The 22,518-nt window shown below is 40.6% G+C and overlaps 1 protein-coding gene across 1 annotated transcript in view; it reads right to left on the bottom strand.

Moving 5' to 3' along the window:
• Nucleotides 1-937: 937 nt before the first annotated feature.
• insra (insulin receptor a) overlaps nt 938-22,518 on the bottom strand; it is a 53,579-nt gene continuing 31,998 nt past the window's right edge. Inside the window, exons 4-21 of the mRNA XM_035633129.2 lie at nt 20,653-20,792; nt 19,986-20,130; nt 19,530-19,744; nt 17,690-17,816; nt 16,085-16,338; nt 12,297-12,464; nt 10,765-10,963; nt 10,003-10,289; nt 9,158-9,297; nt 8,362-8,521; nt 7,473-7,572; nt 7,306-7,373; nt 6,212-6,441; nt 5,788-5,898; nt 4,596-4,755; nt 3,686-3,815; nt 3,111-3,245; nt 938-2,517 (exon numbers count right to left, since the gene is read on the bottom strand). Coding sequence (XP_035489022.1) covers nt 2,160-2,517; nt 3,111-3,245; nt 3,686-3,815; nt 4,596-4,755; nt 5,788-5,898; nt 6,212-6,441; nt 7,306-7,373; nt 7,473-7,572; nt 8,362-8,521; nt 9,158-9,297; nt 10,003-10,289; nt 10,765-10,963; nt 12,297-12,464; nt 16,085-16,338; nt 17,690-17,816; nt 19,530-19,744; nt 19,986-20,130; nt 20,653-20,792 — 3,127 coding nt within the window. The 3' untranslated portion in view covers nt 938-2,159. The remainder of the gene's footprint in view (nt 2,518-3,110; nt 3,246-3,685; nt 3,816-4,595; nt 4,756-5,787; nt 5,899-6,211; nt 6,442-7,305; nt 7,374-7,472; nt 7,573-8,361; nt 8,522-9,157; nt 9,298-10,002; nt 10,290-10,764; nt 10,964-12,296; nt 12,465-16,084; nt 16,339-17,689; nt 17,817-19,529; nt 19,745-19,985; nt 20,131-20,652; nt 20,793-22,518) is intronic.

The following is a 22,518-nucleotide window of genomic DNA, read 5'->3' on the forward strand; positions in this document are numbered from 1 at the left end:
CAGGTTTTATTCCGTTATTACATCCTTGAATCTTATTGTTGCTATTCATTTTTTGTCTGTGCCTTTACTCCTGATGTCGTTTTACCTGCTATGCACCACAAAACTACATCCTCCAAAGTTCTCATTAACTTGAATCCACACCTCAAAAACAGTTACGACAAACACTAAACATCATAACCTTCATGAAGGGAGGATTTACTGTCAGACTGTTGTACTAGACTGCAGTGAGTTCCAGCTCGGTGAACCCAGTAAACTGCCATCACAGTGTGATCACGTTCAGGGTGGTTTTCATTCCATTGCTCTACAGTGCCTCTCTTCAGGTTCCAGTAATGAGTCAAACTGAATCCACTTGAGTCTGATCCACGAGGTACATAATCACAATCGATACCCTCATGACCGCAACTTGCATTTAAAATATGTCATGTGACTGCTTTTGATTTCTAACCTGTTATAAATCAGAGGAATGATTTACCACAGATACTGCATATCACTCATCAGTGTATATATTGACAGACATATGTATGGAAAATGGCTGCACATAAACATTTTATAGCCTGAATTCTTTCTTTTGATAGTACTTATTCATAATTTAATTGACTGTCATTATCATAATGGGCAGCTGCAGTGAAGACCCGGCAGAGTATCTGAAGGGAGGAAACTCCGTGGGCTGCAGACTTTTCCGCCACACATTAAAAATAATCCTTGTATATATATATATATATATATATGTTAGATTTCCCAATTACTTTTGAGCCTCTGAAAACAGAGGGACTATGTATAAATATGGCAGTAATTGCTAAACAATTGAAGCAAAATTACAAAAGTCATGTCACCGACCAAATACTTAACAGCATGAACCCGACTTGCGTACACAGAAATCTGAGAAACATCACCATCCAGAAAACAACAACAACAACAGAAGCACAGCCGGAGCCTCTTCATGAATGCACCTTGCTGCATTATTTACAGCACTATTTTTATTTGATCTTGATATGATGGGCAGACATCTTAAGCTGAAGTCCCCAAAAAAACGCCTCTTCTCCCGGGCATCGCATAGCAAGAAGACCAAGTGCTGTTGGTTGATCATGAGTCCAAAAAAAAGAGAAGCTAATTAGTATGATTTTCTGGATTAGAAAAAATAAACATAAGAGACTAACATGTAAAAACATAATCTATGACCGGAAACACCTCAAGAATGACAACATATCAGCTATGTACAAAAACATCAATAATATATTTATATATATATATATATATATATATATATATATATATATATATTTCATCTTCTATACCCACTAAAATATACCAAAGAAGCAGCTATTGGTCAATCTGAGGAACTCGTTCGCCAACATGTTTTTGAAAACAGTTTAAATATCCTTCAGCTGTAAATGTGAAAACTCAAAAAAAAAAAAAAAAAAAAAGGAAAAAAGAAAAATAAAGACAGGTGAATAAATAAAAATAAGTCCTGTGTTTATCCTGTGAGCCATTTTGGAATACTGCAGAGTGTGAGGAGGTAAGCCACTTCAACCAGCTTCTCCAGTGGATGGGAGTTTGTTCGAAGATGTACCCGCCTTCGACCATCCAACATAGAGTTACCAAAGTATTTCATTTTCAGTTCGTCATCCACTCGTGTACAAAGATTCACATACAGTTCCAAGACAACTGATGTAGGCCACAGACAAAAATAGAAGGGCACTTTTTTTCTTTTTTTCCAAGACTTAGCAACCGGGGGTTGAACCCTTTTGTTGAATTCAGAGGGGGAGGGAGGGGAACAGTCTGGTCTGGGGGAGGGACAGTGGGTTTAGCAGCCTTCTTGTTTGTCAAGAGTTTGTTTCACAGTTGAATCCATTTTCCGCCCAGTCTAGCACAAACTTGGCAATATATTTACAGTATATAAACTACAATCATTAACAAGAAAGACAAGGGAGGTTCATCCTTAAATACAAAAAAGTGTCTTCTGTCGTCCGTGCTCGAACTTTTACTGTAGTGTGGGTTTGTGGCATCTGAGGAGAAAAATAAGGTCCTGAGATTTGCACTGAGCGGCTTCTGGATTGAGTGTGATAAAAGTGAGATCTATATAAAAATGACAACAAAAGACAAAAATATATTTAAATCTATAGCATCGATGTGTTTCTGCGTGGGATGTGTAGAGTATGTTAGGAGGGGCTGGACCGCGGTAGGGCCAGTATTCGACCGTTGGTCTTTCCCCCGTTCATGTGTGTGAACGGGATGTGGTGCTCCTCGTAACTGCCCCTCAGGCCCATGGAGGAGGCCTCGTCCCTGTCCAAACACTGCTCCCTCTGGGAGTAGGACGACGGGTCCAGCGGGATGCTCTCCATGTTTTCTATGTCCAGGTCAAAGTCCTCGCTCTCCGGCGGCTTGTTCTCCTCACTGTAGAAGAAGGAGACGTCCTGGAAGGAGGGATGCAGGTCCTCGCGTAGCATCTCGATGATCTCCTGGAAGGTGGGGCGCATCTTGGGGTTGTACTGCCAACTCATCTGCATCAGGTTGTGTCTGGGTGAAGATACGGGGAGAGTGAGATCTCAGTGAAATGTCCAAACCTTGTTCACCGTAGCGTTTTTCCCCCATTATAATGCACTTATTTCTTAAAAACAACAATGGTCTGATCCGACTGATATGTAATGTGTGTAGCAGACAGAGTGATGAGGCTTATTCCTCTGTGTCATAGAGATGAATGATCCCCATCGTTATGGTCATCGTAGTTTATGTCGAGTCAAAAATAGTCCCGGACAACAGCACTTTAAATTTCGACCTATAACAAACATATAATTGAATTTACTTATTTCCAAATATGCTAAATACTACTAAGCTGGAATTCATGGCAGAGCTGTTCGATATAATTACAACAGATTGTACAGATATACCTAACGAAGTTGCCACTGAGCATACGTTTGTACTCTATTTGACAGATATTGTCATATTATTTCCTAATATTATGATTTTATCATTGTTGCGGCTCCTTTTGCAGCTTGTAATTCCCTAATTTTGGTCTAAGTAAAACAAACTGAACTGACACAGGTATTAAGAAATATTACAAATTGTTCTTTCCAGTCGATATCTACTGCAGCCTCATCTCTTGCACTTACAATCTGTCAGCGCAGTTGTCCGGTCGGTCCAGGTAGCCTCCGTCCATGACGAACTTGAGGACCTGCTCGTTGGACAGGCCCTGGTACGGCTGCTCGGCCAGCGTGCTGATCTCCCACAGCACGACCCCAAACGACCTGGCACACAGGCAGAGGAGAGAGAACAACATCGACACAGGGAGAATGAGGACAAGCCAATTAGACACCTGTCAATTAGACAAGAGACGATCTATCGGTAAACACTTGGCGCTGTGAACTATGGGTAGACTGAGGTTGGCTACAACACAAGTGTTCTGCTCTCACAATTAATATTGGTAATGTGTTTACGGTTTGTTCATTAAAGGAAAGTAAAACATGTCTATTTTTAAAGTATGAAGAATGGTATTGTATTAAAAAGAAGAATTGTAACAATGATCTAGGATACGTCATTTAAATTCTGGGCTGCTCCATGCTCACTTTTGCTATAATTTACTTGACACCACCTTAACATTACTCAAAACTATATATATAGATTGTGTGATATGTACAATATCTGTGCCAACACATACAGTAAAGCTAACGTAAGAAGTGCCACTGACCAGCAGTCTGAATGTGCAGTGAAGACTCCGTCCTTCAGGGACTCGGGGGCCATCCACCTGACGGGCAGGAGGCCCTTCCCTCCTTTGCGGTAGTAGTCGGTCTCGTAGATGTCTCTCGTCATCCCAAAGTCTGGGAAGAAAAGATGATGTTTATAAATGATGTTAGTTACAGTCAAACCTAAACAGATTTGTTGTCTTTCTCTTTGAATGTGATTATCAAAGAAACCACGTCCCGGCAGCTTTAGGTGTCAGCTCTATCTAAATATGAAATATCTTCTGTCTTTTTTAATTCTGATTATCTGATGTATAACCTTCTTCTTCTTATTACCTTACCTAGGGACACACTTCACAGCAAAGTGTGTAATGTTAAAGATACTGACAAAAACTCTGATTTCACAGGACAGGAATAAGGATTTGAACCATCAACACTGTGATGGCGGACAACCTGTTTATGTTTTATGTATGACAGCAGCTACATCCAAACCTAAAGCGACCAGTTACATAATTATATAAATCAATACCACATTAATAATTCTTTACCCAAATGTCCAAGGAAATTAATATAAACTAATCCGGAAAACAGATCCATTATAGCAGTGCACAAATTTAACCAAAATGTTTTTTTCCTGACTGCAAATTCAACAACTTTTTTCCCCCATATATCTAAAATCACAACATTAACAAAAATAATTTCACCTCCATCTCAAAAATGGCCTCTTCATGGGTGAATACTTTGAATTCAATCTGCTGTCACGGTGTGTGTGTGTGTGTGTGTGTGTGTGTGTGTGTGTTTTTTTTTAAGTAATACCACTGGAGGGCTCCAAGTCTTTAAAATGTTAAATTCTTCTCACAGTGTTTTTAACCCAATCAAGTCTCGATTGTCGTCTGTTGTGCATGATGGAAGCTTCACCTCCTATTTTGACGGTGAGATCGTGAGCGACCATGCAGTTCCTGGCTGCCAGGTCCCTGTGGACAAACTTCTTGGCGTTGAGGTAAGCCATGCCGTCTGCGATCTCGGCAGCCATTTGGATCATCTCCTTCAGAGTGGGCGGTGGACGCCCGGGGTTGTTCTGAGGGGACACAAGAAGAAACGTGTAAATTTATGACCTGTTAACAGAGCGATTGACGTGTCTTTTCATACCGTGTTTTGATGATTGTTATTTCTTAGATTCCACAGCATAAAGAAAAATAATTAGGTATAATGATACCAAAAGAGTTTTAATAGGAAAGCTTAGCAACAACACTGGCTTACTGGTATTCTGCTCCACACAGGCCTTTGGGAGGCCACTGACTTGTTTTGAGTTGACTTTAGTGCTGACTAAAAAATCCACTGTTAACATCCCACAGCTCAATCTTCCTCCTATTCCAGTCAAAGTGAAATCTGTATATATTATATTTACACACACCAAAAGGTGACAATTAAATAGAACATCACCTTGTCCATACAAGTGTTCTCTACACATATCAACAGCAATCTGTGGTAAATTTTATTAAGAATTCACATTTTGTACATTTGATGCAGTTCAAAGTCCACAACAATCTGGCTGGAGGAAACATCGCTGAAGTCCAGACGTTTTCCCCAACTTTACTGAATTGGCTGTATGTGAGAATGCAAATGTCTGCAAATTTTGTCCACACATTTTCGAAAACTTTTCCTACCAGCCCCCTGGAAAAAATTTCTGGGAAATGTTGAAGTGAGCCCATGTGAGAATACAGAATGGAAATAATCTGGAAAATTCACAGCAAGCAAAATGGGCCCTCTACCCAGACGCCAACCCTCGCCTGAATGTTCTGGAAATGTTCTCGCCGTTGTGAACGCGTCTGACTCGGACAATCTCCTGCTGCCTTCTTCATATGGGAACGGCAAACTCCGGAAAACTTCTTGACCCCATTTTCGGGACATTTTGCGGAGTTCATATGTGAAAACAGCTTTTTGCGTGTGTACCATGTATATGTACACCACCCTGTTCTAAACAGTTTATTGTAAAAATCGTTTCTGATGCAGAGATTAAAAATACAATATTTCCGCTTGCACTGTGAAATGTATAATGTATGTAAACTTCAGATTTCCCTTTGTCATGCATGGTGTTTAAGCTCATTACTTCAGCGTCCGGTCGCAGAGAGCGCAGGAAGCTCTTCAGGTCTCCGTGGGTCATCAGCTCCATTACCACCAGGGATGGCTGGCCCTTGGACACGACACCCAGCAGACGCACCTGGGAAGACAAGGAACGAGGGGTCGTCTATTTCAGTATGGTCTGGTTGTGATCACGTCATGCAACCATGTGAACTGCCACAAGGTGAAGCAGCTGCGCTCAACACTCAGTTGAATGCAGGAGAGGTGTGGTGTTTGCACATGATGTTACATTTTGTACATACTGTTCTAGATCAGGAACGTTGTCTACTTATTGACAGAGGGTTAAAAACATACAGGGGGCGACATTTCTTTTACTGACACTTTCACGCACTGTCCTTAATCAAAATGTCAGATTGCTTTGTGTTTATGCAAAACATGTCGTCTGTCCTCACCACATGGTGGCAGTTGAAGGCCTTCATGACCGAGGCCTCGTTCAGGAACTCAATCCTCTCCCTCAGGCTGGCCGACTCGTTCACCGTCTTCACGGCCACGTGTGTGTCCGATTCGCCCTTTATGATGTCCTTGGCGATGCCCTCGTAGACCATGCCGAAAGTGCCCTGACCCAGCTCCCTCAAAATGTTGATCTTGTCTCTGGCCACCTCCCACTCGTCCTCCTCGTACACTGCAAACACACGGGAATATGTTACAGTTCATGAAGACTGGGTTTACATGCACGAGAAAGCAGGTTAAATAGGAGAAACAGGTCGAGGCGAGAAATTGGATAATCTGTTCATGCAGACAGTCGTCATTCAGGTTTATCACAATTCATCTACATCTTTAAATGTTGAATCATAAGAAACTTTGTCGATGATGTGTTTTTGTATCATCTGAACTGACTGAATGAGCAAGAACAGAGGCGCTGAATCTTTATTTCCAACCAGAACGCCCTCATGTACACATCATGTGCCAAATAAAGTTTCTTTCATGACAAATCTGTCCATCTCAACAACAGTGTATATCTGATTCACTCGACGTCCAAAGAAGAATCTGCCCAAGGTGAAATCCAGGAATAATCTGATTCCTTTAGATTCTAAAGCAGAAAAGTGATAACCCTAACCCCTAAATTAAATTACCAAAATAAAAAATAAAAGTTTTACCAATAAAAATTGTCCAAAAAAATCACTCAAGACAAATGATAAACATTTGAACTAGAGCCCTAACGATATATTGGTGGGCCGATAATATTGGCCGACATATCGGTATTGTCAACATTAACTGTGTTCACGCTCCAATAATCACTTTGTGATATCGATCGACGGTGGAAAGGTTTGCCTCGTCTACTAGTGTGAAATTACATCTCAACGGTGTTTCATTCAATGTGACAGAAAGCGGAGGGAAAAGGCAGCTGGTAACTGATCGTGAAAAGAGGCCGTAATCCCTTAAACAACAACTATAAATCCATTTAAGAAGACAACCCCCCCCCCCCCCCCCCCACACACACATTGTTTACATATTTTTTATCAAAATGCTTAAAAACTTTGCTTACTGTCATTAGCGCTGAGATATTCCGGGTTTGAAGAAGCATAGATGGGACCACTTGGCCCTTGCGTTTGACTAAAAAGGAAAAAGAGAAAAAGCATTTAACAAAAACGTTGACAAAATATGAAATGATAAGAAAAAACAGCTTTTGACAGGATGCGTAAAACTGCTCACTTCTTCTTGAACATGACGAATCCTGCCACGGCGACAAACAGCAGCAGCACAAGGCAGATGATTGGCCCGATGACGATCTTCACGATGTAGAGAGGATCGCCTGTTCAACACATCCGGCCGGACAGTGAGTAACATTTCAGATAAAACACGCGCGTTGAAATCTACAGCTCAGATCAATGTGCAGCTCTGTGAATATGATCTGCTTTAAATAGAGTCAACAGCATCTTTTGATTGTGTGATAGTGGTTAAAAGGACTGAGCCATTCGAGGCGTCTGCATGTTTTTCATGTTAATGTTCTGCTTTTACATGCACTTCCCTGGCCGGATTTAAAGATGTGAAAGCTGATCATCGCATAGGTAAGAAACCTTTTTAAATATTAAGCTTATATATTGGCAGCTATCAGCTTGAGTTTATGTGTTATTATTTCTTGGCTGAAAATATAATATGGTGCATCAGTTCTAGCAGACCCTGCAGGTAGGGCTTTGGTACATGTAATAGATTTAGATATTAGGATTAGTGTTATTCTACATTTTTACATTTGATTTACTGCTCTGGATTAAGTTTGTTTCAATTTGTACATTATGTACAATAATGTACAAATTGAGACAAGGTCTCCAATTTTTAGAGAAATTAGAGGCCATGTCTATTTATTACATTTCCGTGGGCTATTCCTTCATGTGTCAGGTCACTATATCTTGCTGTAAGATTCGGGTGAGTTAACATACCAGATTGTGTGATTATTAATTTGTCTAATGTGACTAATTCTATTACGTTCAAGACCCCTTCACAATTCAGAATTTTTATATTTTCAGAATATCAACGATATCAAATTAGTTTCCTACTGAGCTAAACTTGGCTTTGTTTGCTCCCATGACAGAATGGGACTTACTTGCATCCTGTACGTAGAAATACGTGGGCTCTGTCCAGGATCCGTTCCCAGCCAGTGACGTGGCCCTGATCCTCACAGTGTAGTTCCCAGGATGCATCACTTTCAGCCTGCAACCTCGGGTCACCTTGTACATGTTCCTCGACACGCAGTAATGCAACTCCTGCACAAAAAGCAACACCGAGGTTCAAGCGGTGGACAACAGAGATGAGAGAACGTCGCATGTCACACAGCTGCTTTATAATGCCCCAGTTTTTTAATCTCATGTTTTGAATTTAATTTTGACTTGATTTTATGAGATAAGTTTCGTTTCCACTGTGGAAACATCTGTTTTTTATTGTTTTCCACACAAAATAACCATCTGCAGAATCAGACGGATGTTTTGTAGCCCTGTCTCCATGGCGACTAAAACATGGTGCAATGGCGAAATTACTTGTCCATTTAGATAATCAAACAAAACACATTACTTGGACCACAAGGCCAAATTTCAAAACACAAGACAAATGAGTATCGCCCCTTCTTATTTGTCTGTGTGACTGCACAGCTAATTTCAAAATGGATCCATTTCCATTCTGAGTTAAACTGTCTTTCATTACGAGTCCGAGCAACTGGTATAATGAGGAAGAGAAATATGAAGAGTGCTTTCGGAGGAGGACTGACTTTAAGTGTAGTGGTGAACTTGCAGTGAACCCGCACACTCGGTGACCCAATGACTCACATCACTACATTCGCTAGAGCAATAAAGGCATGACAGATCTGTGTGCAGATGTGTGTGTGTGTGTGTGGTGGGATTCCTTACCTCAGTATCTCCCAGTCTCTTGTAGTTGACCTCGTACAGGATGGTCATACCATTAGGAGCTGCAGGTTCCTGCCATGTGATGTGAACCGAATTTTCTGTCACCTCGTGACTGATTGAACCCACAATGTCGTCAGCTTTGTCTGTGGAGAAGCAAAGTCACATTGTTTCTACTCAAACTCAGGTTTGTGTGGAGTAAACTCAACATGAGCTGCAGAGCTGTCCAGTCGGCCCAATGGCTTCAACAGTGTAGCTGCTTTCAGAGATGCACTGATGTCAGGACATTTTCCCAAAATTTGCTGGAGGGGCAGTATGTGAGAACGCAAATCCGCAAATTTTCAGAAACTATTCTAGCCAGCCCCTGAACAAAATTTCCGGAAAATGTCAGAGTGAGCCCATGTGACAACACAGAAGACGCAAGTGGGCGCTCTACCAAGGTGACACCCTTGGCCTGAATGTTTTGGAAATCTTCCTGCTGTTGTGAACGCATCTGACTCGGAAAATCTCCTGTTGTGTTCTTCATAATGGCAAATTCAGAAGAAAATTTCCGGAAGGACATTTTTTGACATTTTCCAGAGTTCATGTCTGAAAACAGCTTATGTTATGTGGCTGCAATGGGAACTTTGCTGCATGTTTTCTTTATCTCTACATGTTTAGCTGTCAAAAGAAGAAAAAATAATATGAGCTGCACCAGCAATAAAAGTCCCATAAAATTATAAATAATTTCCTTCAAAAATATACGTTGATGCTGAACTTTCAATGACAGTAAGGATTAGAGTGAGGGATACAACTTTAAACCATATCCTTCTAACGTTAACAGAAGAATCAAACTATCGCCGTCCCTTTACCTTCAGGCATTGTGCGGGCACTGACATACGCCGCCATGCTGCAGCGGGCTGGGTTGGTCGGGTGGTTGCAGGCGTGGATCTCGATCTGGTAGCTGGTGAAGTGCCGCAGGTTAGAGATGACAGTGGACTCTTTGGCGTGGACGGTGACCACTGTCTTCAGGCTTTCAAGATGTTCCTCGTCCTCGTCGACGGGGATGCGTGTGCCCTCAGGCGGGCTGGGGACGGTGGTTTGGAACAAGTGTGTTCGGTTGGCGATTCCCATCACAGAGCGTCGCTGTCTCGAGCGTCTAGACAAGGCAAGGCGTGTTTAAAGTTCTCCACAACATGTATAAAAAAATTCCGGTTTGAAAAACAGCACAAGACATTTGGTGAATAAAGAAATTTAAAAGATGAAAACAGAATTAGAAAGCAGGGACTGCCGGGAGCTGTAATTGGAGCCACATTAACATTAATGCATACAGTCAGATGGTCCAATAGCTTCAGAGATTATATGGCAGAATTTGAATTAGTCCTAACGACAGTTCTTTGATTAAAAGACCAAACCTAAGATGATGCAAGGAAAACTAAAGCTGTTGTGTGGGAAGTGAAACTCAAAGCAAAGTTGAACCTGATTGAGTTTGACAACATGAGGGCAAAGAAAAAAAAATCTGCTTTAGTCAAGCTCCACACCCTAAAAAAAATTCATGAATAACAACACACACACACTACGGTTTTCCTAGTGTTTCTTTCTAAAAACGACAAGTATGTCGTCAGATGTCTTACTTGATCTCAAAGACTTCATTGTGCAGGTAATTCTCAAAGGTTTTGCGGTACTCCGAGTCCTCTTTCTCTTTCTTGAGCTCCTTGTCAGTTTTGGGGCAGGCGCAGCATCGCGTCCCCTGGCCCTGCTCCTCTGTGTGGTTCCACTTCTGCTCCTCGTCACTGTCCACCTGAGTGGGCACCCGTGATGGCAACTTCATCCCTGAGGAAAGTCATATATAGCAACGGGATCAAAAAGGGAAAACAATCAGTCGCAAAAAATGGGATGACAGCTGCAATTAATACAAACACACAACACAAAAATACACACTCTCCCACACACACGCCTGAGGGTCATGTCTGTCATTGTCATCCCTCACCTCCTCCTCACCCCTTTCTAGTGGAGATAAATTACATGTGACATGACCTCCCCGCAGACTCTCCATCTCTCTGGATGTGTGGGAGTTATGGGAGTTAAAAAAGACAAAAGTTTGGGCTTGGTTATGTGCTAACATGGAAGGGCAGCGATGGCGAGACATCGACGTAGGTTGGGTTGTGACAGGACTAATTCAACTTGGACAAATGTCTGAACTTTGCCTGAACCCGATCTGGAGTGAGGGGAAGATCCTGATCATCTAAGTACTTGGTTTTTGTGCAGTTTAAGCTACACAATGGACCAGAACAAAAGATTCCGGCACCTGATTTTCTTGCTACGCTGGTGCAGAATAGCACTATTCCTGTTAGGAACAAAAGGTCTCAGTCCCAATACAGGAACACAACCTGTGCTTTGGGTATCGGCCCAAACCGAGGAACTGATGTGACACCAGTTTTAAATCAATAAGCTGTGTCTGATCATTCTCAGCCGTAGAATGTGTCTGCACTGCATGTGCCTGACGTAGTACATGAACGTAGGCACAAATATTAGAATTACAGAATTGAATTGAATAGATCGGACTCATAAATCCCCCTTATTGTCAAAAATACAAGATCCAGCTATCTAAGTGGGTATTGGACCGATATCGGATCAGAGAGCCTGTCTTCAATTGTTCACCGAGCTAAAAATGCACTCAGGATAGAACTGCTGCATAAACCATGTCATGTCTGTGCCTTTGACATTTTGAAGTTGTCATGTGGACTTGTTTGACTCCAATTTTGGTGAGAATAACATTTTTCATTTTATTACATGCCCCTCTGTGGGTTGAGAAGATTTTGTTTCTGGAGAGGATTAATTCAAAGAGTTCAGATTTTCATGGTGGACTTCTTTAAATGTGTTCTTGTTGTGTAGATTTATAAATGATGTGCATTGATATGTATTTGATGAATCTAGATCATATCCTGATATGAATTACCTGTCAAGGAGAATGAGAGTAAGAAGTCATCGCAGAGCATTGTATGGGACAGGAGCAAGCTGACATAGTGACTAGCTTTCGAGTGAGAAAAGGTGGAAAAAGACATTCTTTCGTTCTTACTTTCTCTCACTCACACAATCAAACGCACAAAACCACAAGTGCAGAGGTAGTCACAACAACAGAACAACCACAAACGATGTAACTTACCCTTCTGACAGTAGTCAAACTTGTAGAGCTCGCTGGCTTCAGGTTGACGCTGGCAGAAGACCAGGTAGTGAGTGATGTTGCCGTTGGGGTCATTGGGAGATTTCCACTTGAGGATGATTTGGGACGAAGAGTTGGATGAGGAAATAGGGTCCAGTGGGACTGACGGTTCTGTGGAGACATCACGGGGGGGGGGGGGGGGGGGGGGGGGGGGGGGGGGGGGGGCGTAAAAAAAAAAAAATGAATGGAAGCAAATGAAACTAAAACTAAAACAGCTATACTTTTTGAAACATATGTTTATTTATCAAACCATATGGCTCATAACTTTCCCTAAAATTTGTGTGTGCATCACTGAAACAGAAACACAAAACACATCTTATATTTTCAAATCAGAAATGTGAATAACAGTTGTTAAAATTATTTAAAGGAAAATGACGAATAAAAATATAAAGCCTGAAATATCAAAAATAATGATGGGTATATGTGCTAATGTCAAATAAAATCCATTCAAGGTCAAAATTTGCATGAATCAAATGTCAGCGGAGGTACGTAGGTGACCTGCGATAACACAGAACTGTCAGAGGCCGGCTGCCTGAAGATAAAATTAAGTAAATAAAGTTATAAGCCTGAGAAACTTTCATTACAAGCAGTGCCAATATATAAAACCATGAGCTGATTGTATAGCAAAGCAGATCAGAATACTGTATGTATTTCTTCTGATCTTGATATAGAAGAAGAATGAATTTATCTGTTTTTTTAAAAATATGTTTCTGACATGTAAAAGGGATTCTTATTGTGATTTCACAGAAGAAAAACAAAGGCCTCTCTGACAGACATCAAATAAAATGTATTAAATGCTCAAGATTATGAAGAATGTTATTTTTTTCCGATGTAAAAATATTGATATATATTGACGTAACAGTTAACAGATATTTACAAATGAATCACAGGGATTTATCCAAAAAAGTAAAGATGAAACGCTGTTTCAATCTTATTTGCATTTCATGTCATACTTGCTGGCAGGGTGTTGCTCTGTGTAGAGCAGCTGCCGACTCTGGGTTTCCCCCTTCTGTTTTCAGCTCAGTATTTACATTACTTAATGTTTATGTTCATCTCATAATAGATCATGTCACGTGTGATTAATACACAGTCCATAGTAGGTAAAGACCAAATGAACAAAAGATCAACTTTTGTAGTATTTCCAGCACTATGGACATCACAACAAACACCCTATGCTATAGAATTTGTAATTTACATATAAGTAGTATATTCAGTTATTTTTTTGTATTTAGCTGTGGTTTTCAGTTTCAGTTCCAGTTTTGGCAGGAGAGATAATTTGTATATTTCTACATTTTACAAAGAAAATATCAAATTTAAATAATTTCTCTTTATTTTTTAATATGCCTTCATTCAAAGTTTCAAATGACGAATTATACGGTTTTGTTGTCTTTTATTTCTCTCATATAAGAAGAATCAATTTTGAAAAATGTGTCGTTTATTTTTTTTGTAGTTTTTATTAATTTATTTAGCTTTAGTTCAGATTAATGCTTTAAAAAAATCAGTTGTGGAACCTGGTGGTGATGTTAAAGAAACATCTTGCTTTGGTTCTAGTTTACTATAAAAATCACTGACAAATCACTTACTTGTATTCTCAAGTTGCAAAACAAAGTACGACTTCGTGGCCACAAATACGTGGCGGTAACGCATGAGTCATAATTAACTTGAGTCAATGTGTGATTTGCAAAAGCAGAACGGACACTGGCACCAGCCACAAGTGCTTGTTGTTTAAATCAAACTATACATCTATAAGTGATTTTGATAAGCATATTTTTTTTTTTAAGTGGAAAATTAGGTTACATGTGATCTGAGCACTGATGCGAGGAGACAGATTGAACCATGAGGAGACACTGAGATCCAGAGCTCCATTGTCAGTGTGATTATGTTGTGCCTGTTTCGTGAGGGCGCAACGAACTGGTCCGACTGCATTGTCAGACTAAGTTTCACCGGCAACAGTTTATTTGTAATGACAGCTTTGCCCTTCTGACGCGGTATGTTGGTTAGACATGACACAGACCAGGAACCCGGAGACGGGTAGAAAACAAACCCTCCCCTTGGCCGACAGTGATGCGTCTCCGCTGGAAGCCCGTTTCATGTGAGTGAGCGTTGTCATGTTTGATGTTGTTTATATGGAAGGAAATGCACATTGTGTGAAAGGAAGCCAGTGAGGCGGGCCTTCGTGACAACGGCGAACCCAAACTGCACACGACACACTTGGTGGGTGGCAGAGCACAATTAGGTTCAGGGAAATAGGTTTAAGATCGCTGCGTGGTGGACTGATGCAGACAACATACACGAGGAGGAGGCACCCTGTAGGTCAGTGGCACCTCAGGCGAATCTGTGCCATCTGTCTTCCTCTTCCCTGTTCTTGTGCCAGGGACATTTTGGCAGCAGCCAGACTGACACACACAACGCAGAATCCACCAGACAATGATAGCAACACCGCAGGAAATGTGGATTCTAGAGGAGCCTGAAAATAATTGAATGAACTCTAGTGCGATCTGAGTGGAATTCAGAGTGACTCAGAATAAACATTCAGCCCTTTTCCACCGCGGGAACTTATCATAATCATAACCTGCACATTTATATATAAAGCAATATCTGTTACATGATCATACTGCCATGGTCTATAATTATATATTACCATTTCACATTTAATTAATGCACTATGATCTAGATCCAGTTAAGCAGCAGAAAATTAATTAACGGATTAACGAGATAAAAATGATTAACTAGTTAAGATCTAGATCAGGCAAGAAAAAATACTTAAGACTTTTGTCGATGAACTTAAAAACTTTTGACCTTCTTAGATCTTTTTATGAAGAGCTTTAATTCAGAGCTTTTTTAACGTTTCCCGACTTGCACATACCCTGTTGAAATCCTGTATGCCTTTGGTTTCCTGTTCCGACTTGCATTTCTACTGTGTTTTAAAAAACCAGAACATTTTTGGTACACGTCACTGAAAAGGCAACACCGCTTCAGGTGAAATGTCGTCATGTTCAATGTGCTGTTTGGTAACCGAGTGCTGATTGTGGGGGAAAATAAAATTGTGGCTGTAAGTTTATATAACAAAACATTAGTATCATTAACGTGGTGGAAAGTTACATCTAGCCTGATGCACAAGCCCGAACAATGTGTTGTTGAGATTGAGAAGGCGTGTGAGTTGACTCCTTTGCGACTCTTCCTTTTTCCCCTCTTTCTGCACAGAGTCAATGATGTGCATCTTTGCAGAACCATGTTTCCAGCTTTTGCAATAAAAAAAGAAAAAACTACACAGCTCAGTGATGGAAAAGTTACATGATTTTGAATAAGTCTATGGTGCCTTAACATCACTGGAAAATGTCAGATATTCTGATATTCTATCCTTTTACGGGTTTTGGGGACTCATGTCCAATAGACTAGTGTTGCTGAGTTCACTGCCAGCAAGGGTATTTGTTCCTTTTCCTACATTTGAATAAGTAGTAAAAACTTGAGAAACTTGAAAATGTAAGATCAACAACTTTAATGTTTTGTTGATTTTGATGTTAAATATATATTTTTGTGTAAATTAAATGGTACCTTGACTCCTGCGTGATTGTAGTTCTTACTCATAGACAACAATGGAAATAAAAGACTATTGTGCTGGAACTTGTCCTCCAGGAAGGGTGTGGGGTGAGGTGTTGTGTATTACACTTGAGATTATAACAAGGTTGAATTGTTTTCGTGTGAACAACACAAAACAGAATCAGTCCTACTGGTGGCGTTGGTGCGAACATAGATGATCTCGCTCTTGGCTCCGTGGACCTGGTGCTCATCAGAGGCCGACAGCTGGGTTTTGACCATTATGGCGTACTGTGTCCAGGGCTTCAGCGGCAGGATGAGTTGACCCGGTTCAAACTGCTCTCTTTCCCCCTCTATGGCGCGACGTGGAGGGTCCACGTCAGCAATCACCCAGCTGTTGGAGCCGCAGGCGTCCTGCCCGTCAAACTCGGTTACGTTCTGAAAAGGTCTATGAGGAGAAAAAAACAAAAAAACAATAACAGTATCCAAATGAAAAGTGGGTTAAATGTAGGCCTGAATTGCATTTCACTTTTGAAAGGATCTCAGGTTTCAGTTTGATGTTTTCTGGCAATTCATCATTGTGTTTATCGCACCAGTCGGTGGAGGAGAGGAGGAGCTGTGTAAACATCACTGGGGCCAGAGAGACCTTCACAAAGATGCTGCTTCAGAAGGACTCCAGGATATTTTGTGATGGTTTTACTCAAGCATGGGGCTTTTCACTGAGATCAAAAATTAATATTACAATTAACAAATTATTTATTCAAATGAATTCAACGCAAACCACAGAACCTAGTTGTAAAATACACTGCAGCATTGTAGAGGTGACCTCGTATTTGTGTGGTGATATTACTGCAGGCACTTTTGTTTTTCAAAAAGTCAGCAAATGGCCTCATTTTTATGCATGATTTTTCCATCTGTGGTGTTGAATCCTAAATACTTCCTCATGTTACTTATCAGTCGGCTCGGTGTCCTGATTATTCAATCAGCACAGTTCTCTAGTCTCATTTTCTCTCCATATTGGTGACTCAAAAGAAAATGAGTGACGGTGCATTTTATCGACTCCCCCCATCATAAATGACACAACTTGTTGTGCTAATACACTGATTTTTGAATTTGATCAAATCATAAAAAAGATCTAACTTGTTTTCAGACCACAATCAGGCAGTAGTTTGAAGGTTGTTTACAAGGTGCCAGACCTGATGCCTTTGAGATGTTACGTCACTACACATTTTAAGATGCAAAAATAAAATTTGCAGTTCAACCGAACTGTCAATGCTCGAGTTGCACTGTGGGTATTTAAGTGCCAGGTTTTCAGAAAGAAAAATACTAAATTTCTTATTTTGCTGCATTGAATTTGACACGTTAAAAAACAACTGTTCATCATGAGCCTGGTAGTGTTACAGAAATGCAGAGTACGTGTGAACTACTCCTTAAATGGTGTTAATCATTTATTAGCTGAGACACAGCTTAAGGGAAATGACACCAAAAACTTTTTCCCAGTTGTAGGTGAGAACAAAACAACGCAAAACACCAAGTTTTATGTTCTCCATAAATTTATCTTATCAGTTACAGGAGGCATAGTTTTCAGATGTATATATGTTGTCACGCTTTCTCTGCATGCATTTTACATGAGTCAGTGAAGCCGGATATGACATTATCACTTTGTACCAGATCGAAGTGATCTATATGTTTCTATTCAGCTTATTCTTATCTAGTAAGTGCTTAAGCAATATTTCTCTGGCAGGGAACCAAGTCTGAGTTTGACTGTGGCTGAATAATGACATGAAAAATTAACTTACGCTTCTTTGTAAAGCACCATGAATCCCAGCAGGTCCCTGAAGTCTGGAGGCCAGAAGGCTTCCCACTTGATCATGATTTTATCACTCGTGGTCCGGATCTGGGTGAACTTCAACACGTGGTTCTCGCCTGAAGAGGAGACACACGCATGGATCAATTTAGAAGCAATAAACAGCAGAAAAGCCGATAAGGAGGCTTTACTGAGCAAACTGCTTTGGTTGAACTAGTGTGAAAAACAACCCGTGGTTCTGGAGCAGCCGCCTACCTCCACCTACTCAGTCACTTTAAGAAGATTAGGTTTAGATATTAAAACTGTTAGTCACCTTCCTATAGTAAGATGAAAAAGAGATTTAATGCACAAATATAGCTGATAAGCAAACAATGTTTCATTTACCTTGTGTGTACATGTGAAAATCTACCTTTGCATTGAGTAGGTTTGGACAGAATTACATAAATATAGTGTATAATAACTGTTCAAGGGCCAGAGCGGAACAATACAGCTGAGTAAAGTTACTATCCTTGAACACAAACAGGGGTTATAATCTCGACTCTGTATACAACCACCTGGACCACACAATAAGGCCATGAGATGACAAATGAGCCAGTTCAATGTGTTCATGTAGACGGTGAGATGCTGTTGAGAGCTCAGAAAAGTCAAAATAAGTGTGTCACACATGCTTTGATCATTTAAAACTCTTGACACCCTGAGTAATCTTTACCAAAAAACATTATGCGAGGGTAAGAAGGAGCACACACACAAATGTGAGGCACCAAGTGAATCATATCTGACAAGAAAGATTTTACACATCAATTTACTCAGACACAGACCATGTAGCCGCGGTGTCCTGAGCTTTTGGTCCATACAATCTTATTGATTACAAAACATAAAAGGCCCAAGTTTTCCCATAACTACCTAGACTATGGGGGCCCCGCCACGGTCTAATTTGTCCCGGCACAGTTTTCATAATGAACGGAAATAATTTTTTACACCTCTTATGATAACATAATAGATCTCTAACATAGTGTCTTGCGCTGTCGCTTCCTCATAGAGCCGTGCGCAGCGAATCGATTGGCTCAGCCCCGACGTGCCCTGCCGGTGCATTACTCACAAACACAGTCACAATGGACCCATCTGTAATAGTCGGACTGGGTATCTGGAGCACCGGGAGAATTCCCAGCATGTCGTTGGACCATCAAAAATCCATCAATTTTTTACTGTCCTGGCAGAAAGGACAAGTCAAACAACTGTCGCTTCTGCTTTAGCTGTGTCTGTTCCCATGGCAGACATATATACTATAGTATGTATATACTAAGTATATAGTGCCTATATAGTGTGTATAGCTGACAGTATATCAAACAAGGAATTAAGGTTATTACAAACAAGTAAATAATTTTTTTTTAAATTCATTGTAAAATTATTGTTGGGATGGGAAGACTGTAAATTAAAAATTAACCTGTCAATCTAACAATCTTCACATTCCTTTGGATTATATCTATATTCTTGCAATTGTAAGATTATTAATACTTAGTAATGTTAATACTAAACTTTGATAATGACAGATTATAGTTATAGGCCCTGAAATTAAATATTGGTGTAAAAACAGCACAAATCCTGTCATCACCATGTTAAAACAGTTGGCTGTGCTTTTCTCTGTTGGTTGTTCCTACTGAACTATATCAGTAAAACGTCTGTAGTAAGACATCTGCAAACACAAAAGGACAGGAAATGACCATCATGACAATAACTATGACTATGTTTGCGCCTGTTCTAGGGTCCACTATCACCTGTTGCCCTAGCAACTCCTGCAACTATTAACATGTCTCCGGGGAAGAGGTTCTTACATGAGGCCTGGTCCCCGTTGGTCTTGGAGGCGATGTCGATCTTCAACTGCCGCTCTTTGGTTCCCGTGACCTCCTCCATCTTGCGGATCTCAGACATGCAGAGTTTGGAGTTGTAGTGGAAAAACATGCGCCCTTGCAGGATGGCGAGCTTGTGTTTGGACCAATCCCAGAGCTGCCGCAGGTTCTGATTGTCTAGCGCATAAAAAGAGTAATTCCTGGAAAAGAAAACACGAGATTGCACGAACATTTTTTTAAAAGTGCAGTCCATTGTGCTACAACGGTCTTCCACCTCGTCTGAATGAAACCTCATATATGATTTGGGATAGTCTAACCCAAAAACAGCCACCACAGTGAGACATTTTGAAAAGGTCAGTCCTTCCGCTTTTAACTCTTAATTACAGGAGGAGGCTCTGACATGGCGAGGGTTGAGATGGGCGCAGAAGATGGGAGTCTCACCCGATTTCCTGTTCCTCCCCACGAATAACACGGAGTTTGCGGAAAAACGAGAGGGACACAAGGGCGTAGGAACGTCGCACTGTCAGGTAGCCAGTGATCTCCTCCAGCTGACCCAGACTGGCCTCCAGTTCAGCTGCTATGTTGTCTACAGAAAACCAAAAGTCACAAGGTTTTAGAGTGACTTCTGTAGCATGCTTGGTACACAGCTTCCAGACAGCTGTTCTTTGGCAACAAACTGTCTACTGTCTGCGTTTTCAAATTTGTGTTCCAACAGTTTTTTCCTCCTTTTATGTGCAAAATCTGAACAATATGATTTACCTAGTTAGCCTGTTCTGACACCAAAAAGATGAATGTTTTTGGTAAATTTACTTAAATTTTCATGGTGAAATTCAGTGGGAAAGTGTTATTTCAAAATCATTTGTGAATTATAAAAGTATATATTTGAACTTATACACTTACATACATACATACATATTTATCCATTCTGCTTATGGGAATGTGTCTATTTGCAAAGGTACAAAGTGTCATCATTAAGAAATAATGTTATCCAATTTGACTCTAATGGTGTTGTTTGGTCATCTGACATGCTCGTAATGTGAAGCTCTAATTGCTGTGACCTGTTCTCCTCTGAGGTTTGATTATAAACAAACAGATCACAGATACTCACTTCCTCCACGCAGGTTAATGACCAGGCTTCCATTGAGAACAGTGCAGCCTCTCAAAGCCTGGGCAGCAGTGACAGAGTCCACAGTTTTCAGACCCATACACACCTTAGGACAGAGCCCTGCACAGGGAGTGCAGATGAGCCTATGGAACAAGGAGAGAGAAAAAACACTGATTAGAAAAACTGTTCCAAGAAAATGTGTGTGCTGGAGTCACAATATACACCTTGGAGATGAAGTGCATTTCAACCTTGTTACAGATAATCTTTGACACAGAAATACTTGAACCTTAAATGTGCAATACCTGATATATCTTTGCCAGCACAGGGCAGCAGAACCCTGACATATCATCACATTTGCAAACAGTAATCTGTTTATCACATCTGGCAGACACAGGGCAACGTTAACAGTTGGAATCATATTTGTGTCCACCTGATGAATGTTGAATTTAATGTTCAACCTCTTCTATCTTATTTTGGTCTCCACCGACTGCAGAGGGAAATATCAGACTCTTTAGCAGATAAATGCTACACTGTTGTCACCAGTTAGTTGCCGTTTGGTGAGAGCAGCTGATTGAGGCCAAAACCAAGGGATGAGAACCAAAACAGTTAAGTTGTCGACCATAAAGGCAAAACAATGATCTGAAAGATGCTCCGAAACTCTTTACAGCTAAAGAGGAACTACAGAGTCGGCTGATTACATAACCACGAGTGACACGTTTCACAAACAAGTAGTCATGTGATCCATTGTTTTATGAAAATATTGATTGTGGCCTGTTTTGAATAAGCTCTCAGCTGCTCTGCATGCATAAAAAAGCTAAAACGTGGCAATTAAACTTTACTCACTACCGTGCATGCAGGCTTGAACTTTTTGTTTTGTTTGAACTAAAAATGAACCAACCCCAAACCTTGACCTTGACAACCAAGCTAAATAACCTGACTTACATAATGTTTTCATAACAAGTCTCTTCTCATAACAAGTATATGGTCGCGCCTTTGTATGCCAACCATATTAACCTATTTCCTGAAAGGCCATCTGCATAATCCTCACTCTCATAATGTGGTAAGTGCAAACTTGGATGAGGGGAAATCCAGAGTACACAGCAGCATCTGCGATTCACCCAGCAGCCTGAACAGACATGTTTTAGAGAAGTCACAGTTTCTTCTTTTTTTTTGATGGTTTCAAATAAAGGGAATTAAGGCAAAGATTAGACAATGATGGGCTGTTTGCTCGGGGTCATTGACCCAAGTACCGCATGTGTTAAAAGTACTTTTGCTGCTGGCTGGTTTATGATGCGAGATTGCCTTTGTTCAGCAAACTATTGGGTATGTTGGCAGGGCAATTACAGAAGCATGAGGTATTTCTTTTGTGAATGCTAAACAGAGGGCAGCTCATGTGCTAGAGTTTTTATCACCTTGTCTCATATAAACACACAATGAATATAAATCAGAAGTATTTCTTGTTGTGGACATGTCATACTTGTAAATGAGCTTGTTGAAAACGTCCAACAGCAAAACAAATGACCCATGTGATATAATGACAAACAGTCACTCAGTCAAACACAAAAGAAGAAAAAAAAAAATAGCTGAAAAAGTGTCATCTGGTTATCTGGTTCACTTTCATTTCCACAGCTTAATTTAAAGTCAACAGCGTGAGGGAGATTCCAGGGGGAAGGGAAAAAATTAGCACAGCTGGTTTTACCAGAAGTCAATAGTAAGTTTGAGATGAGCAGGACTACTGATTTAAACCCCTGGCGAGGGGATGATCACATCTGCAGATCAGCTTTTGAGGCTACTGTACATCCACACTTCTACATTTTAGTTTTAAGACGCATCACTGCTGCTACATTTACGCCTGCCGTCCACACTACT

The sequence above is a fragment of the Scophthalmus maximus genome, chromosome 5 (assembly GCF_022379125.1).
Source record: "Scophthalmus maximus strain ysfricsl-2021 chromosome 5, ASM2237912v1, whole genome shotgun sequence".
Taxonomy (NCBI): domain Eukaryota; kingdom Metazoa; phylum Chordata; class Actinopteri; order Pleuronectiformes; family Scophthalmidae; genus Scophthalmus; species Scophthalmus maximus.